This window comes from Zea mays, chromosome 2, assembly GCF_902167145.1.
Source record: "Zea mays cultivar B73 chromosome 2, Zm-B73-REFERENCE-NAM-5.0, whole genome shotgun sequence".
Lineage (NCBI taxonomy): Eukaryota > Viridiplantae > Streptophyta > Magnoliopsida > Poales > Poaceae > Zea > Zea mays.
In genome coordinates, this window is record NC_050097.1 from 222615712 (window position 1) to 222622988 (window position 7277).

At 47.4% G+C, this 7277-nt stretch overlaps 1 protein-coding gene across 1 annotated transcript; it reads left to right on the forward strand.

Moving 5' to 3' along the window:
- The first annotated feature begins 4272 nt into the window (after positions 1-4272).
- On the forward strand, positions 4273-6774 carry LOC100382114 (uncharacterized). Its single transcript, NM_001174875.1, has 2 exons — positions 4273-5656; positions 6446-6774. The coding sequence occupies exons 1-2, from the start codon at positions 4341-4343 to the stop codon at positions 6747-6749; spliced, it is 1620 nt and encodes a 539-aa protein (NP_001168346.1). The 5' UTR covers positions 4273-4340; the 3' UTR covers positions 6750-6774.
- Positions 6775-7277: the final 503 nt, after the last annotated feature.

Genomic DNA, 7277 nt, shown 5'->3' on the forward strand with positions numbered 1-7277 from the left:
CACCGGACAGTGTCCGGTGCGCCAGGCTGGCGCTGGTCAACTGGCCGCTCTCGGGAACTTGACGGCGGCGTACGGCTAAAAATCACCGGACTGTCCAGTGGTGCACCGGACTGTCCGGTGAGCCAACGGTCGGCAGAGCCAACGGTCGGCCGCGCAATCCGCGCGTGACGCGTGGCCGGGCCAACGGTCTGAAGGGGGCACCGGACTGTCCGGTGTGCACCGGACAGTGTCTGGTGCACCAACGGCTCCAAATCTTCAACGGTCGGCTGCGCCAGAATAGGAAAGAAATCTGCACCGGACAGTGTCCGGTGGTGCACCGGACAGTGTCCGGTGGTGCACCGGACTGTCCGGTGCACCAGTCGACAGAAGGCAAGATTTGCCTTCCTGGATTGCTCTCAACGGCTCCTAGCTGCCTTGGGGCTATAAAAGGGACCCCTAGGCGCATGAAGGAGCACACCAAGCATTCTTTGATCATCTCTTAGCACCAAGACATCTCTCTAGCGCATTTGATTCGTTGTGATAGCAATTTGAGCTCCTCTTGAGTTGAGAACTTCGTGTGTGATCTTAGAGCTCAAGTTGTGACTTGTGTGCGTGTTTGTGCTCATGCTTTGAGGCTTGTGTGTGTTGCTCTTCCCACTCTTACATCTGTGCTTCTTTGTGATCATCTCATTGTAAGGGCGAGAGGCTCCAAGTTGTGGAGATTCCTCGCAAACGGGAAAAGAGTAAAGAAAGAAGAACACCGTGGTATTCAAGTTGATCATTGGATCACTTGAAAGGAGTTGAGTGCAACTCTCGTCCATTGGGACGCCACAACATGGACTAGGCAAGTATTGTACTTGGCCGAACCACGGGATAAATCCTTGTGTCTCTTGTGCTTGTTTTCACTGTGTCAATTGTGGTTCACAAGAGCTCTCCTTGGTCACTTGATTTCATTGTGCTAACCCTTAATCAAGTTTGTGGCTATAAGTTTCAAGTTTTTACAGGATCACCTATTCACCCCCCTCTAGGTGCTCTCAGATCTACACAAATCCATTGCGTATACTACCGATTGATGACCGTAATTTGTATTGTGATGTCTTTATTATACTGGATTTGGGCCAAGCCATTTAGGGTTTGCGGGGTATGTTCTCCTAGATCTGGAGCATTCCTTGTCATGAACATGAACTTGATCCATGAAAACCTAATTGTTTTGTCCGGTCTCCCAGATCATGAGCCCTTTTTATGTCAACACGGTCTATAAATTGTATTTGAAAACAGCTGGACATTTAAGATAATTGTGTGCACACAAATACATAGAAATTTGATGTGTCCACACTCTGTTCTCCCTGATTTGTGTTGTGTTTATTGTACTGCGAGTTGGAATGTACATTCATGGTTTAGGGTTCATCAAAACTGTGTAGTCATAGGGTATATGCACAAGTTTCTTTAAGATAGTTAATTTGTAGGCGGTGTTAACTAATAGAAGACTGTGTTTCATGTAGCCATGGAATCGGAGAACGAAAAGCTCCGTAAAGCTCTGGCTACTTTGCTTAGAGTTGTTCAAAAGCGTAGTTGTGACATCGTTGATGTCGTCAAATCAGCCTTCCAGCCTTTCAACTCACCTTTGGTGGATTAAATGAACCGAGCATTAGTTGAGATTGACGACCTCGCCAAGGATCTTGAAGACGTAGCAGTGCAAACCCAGTGGGAGGTAGAAAATATGCCTAACTGTGAATTAAACGAAAATCAACGAGAAGAGGAACCAATAGAGGACCTTCTGATAGAAGATGCTTCAGAAGACGAGCTTTTGATAGACGAAGAGTCACCAATTAACTATGACGAACTTGTCGGCTACGACGATGGTCGTGACTACTCAACCGACGACACATATCCCTACTAGTCTCTAGGTTTCACTTTAGTACAAGTAATTTAGTATGTACGGTACCCACGTCTGTATGACGAAAACTTGAAATGGTGCCAGGGTTTGTATTATCATGCTTTTGTGGGTTTTGAGTGTTCTGGTCGTTGTAAACTCAAACCCTTTCAGCTAGTACAATTATTATTCAGTTATGTTTTAGTTTGTTTGCGTTAATTCATTAGCAATTGTTCTGTTCATTTATGTGATGTTTGTTCTGCTTCTGTTGCATAGAATGGGAAGTGATTGGAACCAGGTGATGTCTCAATATGGTAGCTTCCTTAGCCAGATTGAGGAGCAGCCTATGGGAACTCAACATTATGAAATTCCAGTGGATGCCCATGCCGAGGGATCAAGGACACCAGCTGTACCTAAAAATCCTAATCAAAGAACAAAGCTAGCAAACTTCACTGCTGATGAGGACACTAGGGTTTGCCATGCTTGGCTTGCTGTTAGTTGTGATCCCATTATTAACACAGGGCAGAAGCGTCAAGGATTTTGGAGTCGAATTACTGAAGCCTACAACTCAAGACGAGGAACATTGCCCGAAAGGTTGACAAAATCTTTGATGAGTAGATGGGATACTATCAAAACATAGTGTTCCACTTTTGTTGGTTACATGATGACAGTCCTCCGACAGAATCCTAGTGGACTCACTGACGCAGACAAGGTACATCTTTACTATGAAACATTACATAAGTATTGTAGGTATTTGTAAATATGTTCCTGCTCTAACCAGCTTTTATCTCCCAGACTTCACTTGCAGCCTCTAGGTTTGCAGCTATTGAGAAGAAGCCTTTCCACTTTTTACATTGTTGGGCCATACTTAAGGACCAACCAAAATGGATGGACAACCACATGGGTCAACAAAATCAGCATGGCAACGCTAATCCCACCCAATCTAACACTGTCGATGTGGATGCAGAAGAATCTGTACCAACTAGCTTCACATCCAAGAGGCCGCTGGGTCGAGATTCTTCGAAGGAAAATGCAAAGCGAACTAAATCTGTGGACACATCTTCATCAGATTCGGAGTTCATGACACAGATGGGAGATCTTTCTTTGGAGCGCCTTTCTATGTACAAAACAGTTGTTACAACTGAGGAAAAGAAGTTGGAGTCAATGAACAAAAACGAGAGGCAAAAACTGCTCGTAGAAAAGAAGAAGTTGAACCTAGAGAAATTAAGGCTGGAAAGGCAGAAACTGAAGGAGGACAAGGAAGAGGAGATCATGATCTTAAGCATGGATCTCAGTAAATGTAACCCTCTTCTCCGCAAGTACTATGAAGCCAAGCAACAAGAGATATTGGCTAGGGTTACTGGGTCATCCTCATCGACCAAGTGATGATCAGTTTAGGGTTTAGGGTTGTCATCCTCATCAACCAAGAGATATTGGCTAGGGTTACTGCAACAAGAGATATTGCACAACATCAACCAGGCGCTCAAACACATGGCGACACATATGGAACCTACCATAAAATTAATGTGTCATAATAGGGGTCATGAAGTTATGTACATGCCAAAATGAATGTGGGCATTTGAAATACCTCCTGCGAAATTGAGCATCCGTGTACACGGGTTGCGCTCCAAAGTAGTCCACTCGGATTCTTGCATCGTCGCTCATGTGATCACGATGAATCCGAACACGCCCTGGAATGGAACCACCATGACGACGCTCGTTGCGTGCACGCTGCCTCCTAATGAGCATGTGCCTCGCCAACTGCAACTCTTCTTCTTCATGTTCCATTTCTTCCATCAACCTAACAAGAAAATTCGATTCTAAGTAGGGGTTCATTGTTGTGGAGTTTGTAAAGGCAAGATTGAGTGAAGTATGCAAGCCTCACTCGCTATTTATAAAAGAAGTAGCCTTCGAAGACAAGCCATCCGCTTGCCATGCAGAGGAAGCTAGTCGATGGCTTGTCGAAGAAGTGTTGTGGCTTACGGTGGAAGCATGTCAATTTGAAATCATATTTTCGTACCGATAAAATACTATGTGACGTTTTATCGACAACAATTACACACAACATAATAGCCAATGGTAATTAATGTTGATAATTTGAATTTATTAATTCAAAAATTAATAAATACACTTTTTTGCACATCATTTGTATAGCGTGAATTGTGAAGAAAATAAAAAAACAGAAAAAAATGGAAAAGGGGAATCTGTTAACACTGTAGTTTTAGGGGACCGAATTTAGAGGACGCTGCTGGAGATTGAGAATATATAAAGGACATAATCTTTTAGAGTGTTCTACAAAGGACCGAGAATATTCTTTTAGAGGTGGAATTTAGAGGACGCTGCTCGAGACAGGCTTAGTTGGAAAGTCTCTGGTCACTGGGGAGTCTTGAGGCATTCTGCATTGCTGGACACGGTCTTATCCGATGTCCGCTGAAAAAAATCTGCGATCTCAACAGAGAGACACGCCGGCAGCAACAGCTAGCCAGCGATGGCGCCGCCCGCCGTCGCCGCGTCGGCATTCCCTTTCCGCCTCTTCTCCGCGGAGGCGCGCCGGAACAATAAGAGCGGCCGAGGCAAGCGGAGCGCCGCCAGGCCGCTCAAGTCCTCGCCCCCACCTCGCCCTCCCTCCTCCTCTTCCGTCATAGGCGGCGGCGTCGCGGCCACCACGTTCACGCGGCTCCCACTCCGCGATGCGCCAGAGTCCACCGAGGTCACGCTCGACCGCTTCCCCACCGCCCCGGCCAACCCGGGGGCGCCCGCTCTCACGCTCGGGAGTGTCCAACGGCTGGAGAACGAGGAGTTCGATGTTGGGTGGAGGCCCAACTCTGTCGCGCGGATCCCTCTGCGGGACTCGTCGGACGGTGTGGAGCTCACCATTGGCCAGTTCGAGGCCCGCGCGGCCGGCAGGAAGAGCACTGGCGGTCGCGGGTTTACGCGGCAAACGGTCGAACGCCTTGGCGACGACGGTGAGGGGGAGGAGCTCGTAGTCACCAGCCTCGATGTGTTCGAGGTCAAAAACGGCAGGAGAGATCGTGGTCTTGTTCCCGAAGTGCTCGACGACGGCGACGACGTCGTGGTGTTCGACCCGGACTACGGCGTCGACAGCGACGACGAGGAGGAGGAGTTCGAGATGTTCCCGTTCGACAAAAGTCATCATGAAGAAGCTGATGCCGTTCCACGCGCGGAGATCGGTGAGGTAGAGTATGGCGACGAGAATGATGACAACGACGGTGACGAGGTTGTAGTGTTCTACGCAGACTACGACGAGGAGGAGGACTCTGAGGAAGACGGCTACGAGGTTGAGAACGCGGAGGAAGGGGAAGGTGATGTGAAGGAGAAGGGAGTGCCGGCAGTGATGCGGTGTTTCGACACCGCCAAGATATTCGCCAAGGCCGGGGACGGCGGGAACGGCGTGGTTGCGTTCCGCCGCGAGAAGTACGTGCCGTACGGGGGGCCGTCAGGCGGCGACGGAGGCCGCGGGGGCGACGTGTACGTGCAGGTGGACGGGGAGATGAACTCGCTGCTGCCGTTCCGCAAGTCCGTGCACTTCCGCGCCGGCCGTGGTGCGCACGGCATGGGCCAGCAGCAGGCCGGGGCCAAGGGCGAGGACGTCGTTGTGAAGGTGCCGCCGGGGACGGTGGTGCGGACCTCAGATGGAGGCGTGGAGCTTCTTGAACTGATGAAGCCCGGGCAGCGCGCGCTGCTGCTCCCCGGTGGCCGCGGCGGCCGGGGCAATGCGGCGTTCAAGTCCGGGACGAATAAGGTGCCCAGGATCGCAGAGAAGGGGGAGAAAGGCCCAGAAATGTACGTTCACTCTGCTATGAAAAAAAAATCTTGATCGTCTCCTACATTAACACTGAATTTCTCACTGTCCTCACTATAAGAACCTATTCTAAATGTGCCCCCTGGTATGGATGAATTACCATGGCATTTACTAGTCTGATCTTTGAGGAGAGCATAGGAATACACAAGCTAACTGCCATTCAGTATTATGGTGTTATCTGCAGGTTAAAATTTAAATTACCATCAGGCATAGATAATGATCACCAATGCACCATATGGTACATGTGGGGAACTGGGGATACTATCTGCATTTTCATTTGCAGATGTTAGGCTAATGGTGGTCCAATGGTCCAGGAACCCAGTTTTATCCTAGCCATGGAGGAATTGATGGATTGACCTCCGTCTCTTCACGTGTTTCTACGGTTTCTAGCCACATGACAATTGAGCATTCATAAGTTAACCACAAACTTGACATCATGAGTATTGTTTTCTAGATTATCTCATTATGAGTGATTGGAAAGATAAGTTAATGTGCATCTTGTTTTTATCCCTATTGTACGCCTTATTTGTGGAATTTCCCAGCTGCCTAGATTGTTTTATGATTCACATTAATAGATGTTGGAGGAATTTCGTGTCCTTATAAATTTCCAACTGATAATATTTAGAAGTCATTTATGTTGCATGAAGATCCTCACAAAGAGCTGAATCCATTGAATTGAATTACTTGAATGACTACAATAATTATCCGCAGATAATCCAGCTCTATGTTTCACTAACATACAACTTTTTGGGGATGCTGGTGTTTGGCAGGTGGCTAGAGTTGGAGCTGAAGTTAGTCGCCGATGTAGGGATTGTAGGTGCTCCAAATGCTGGGAAGAGCACTCTCTTGAGCGTTATTAGTGCTGCCAAGCCAGCTATAGCCAATTATCCTTTTACCACATTGCTACCGAACCTTGGCGTGGTCTCATTAGATTTTGATGCTACAATGGTAGTTGCTGACCTTCCTGGCTTACTGGAAGGCGCTCATCGTGGTTATGGTTTGGGTCATGAGTTCCTAAGGCATAGTGAGCGATGCTCTGTATTGGTATGTTCACTTTTCCCTTCTTTACTCTAATCTTAATATATGAGTCAAATTCCATATGGTTATGAAAATACCAGTCACAATATTATATATCTTGGCATGGTATGACTGTGCTGATAATTGTTTATGGCTTGTTGGAGCATTAGGTGCATGTCGTTGATGGTTCTGCACAACAACCAGAATATGAGTTTGAGGCAGTTCGCTTGGAACTGGAGTTATTTAGCCCGTCTCTGGTTGACAAACCCTATGTGGTGGTGTACAATAAGATGGACCTTCCAGAGGCATCTGAGAGATGGAATACATTTAAAGAAAGGCTACAGTCTGAAGGCATTGAACCTTTCTGCATTAGTGCAATAAACAGGCAGGGCACACAGGACGTCATTCATGCTGCTTACAAGCTTCTGCAGAAAGAGAGGCAAAGGATGAAGGAAACTGAAGGTGCTTATTTATCCTCAGTTTAGCTACAGCTGTGCCTAGCCACAATGACTTACTCAAGCCTGAAGCTGGTTTTTACACTGTGTTTCATTTGTTTTTTGAGCTCTTCATCTTGAAACTACATAC

What these genes read in the sequence shown, in the direction of transcription:
- LOC100382114 (NM_001174875.1), top strand. Translation starts at nt 4,341, where the DNA reads ATGGCGCCGCCCGCCGTCGCCGCGTCGGCATTCCCTTTCCGCCTCTTC. An exon ending in GGGGAGAAAGGCCCAGAAAT is followed by an intron (nt 5,657 to 6,445) that starts GTACGTTCACTC and finishes GGTGTTTGGCAG; the next exon opens with GTGGCTAGAGTTGGAGCTGA.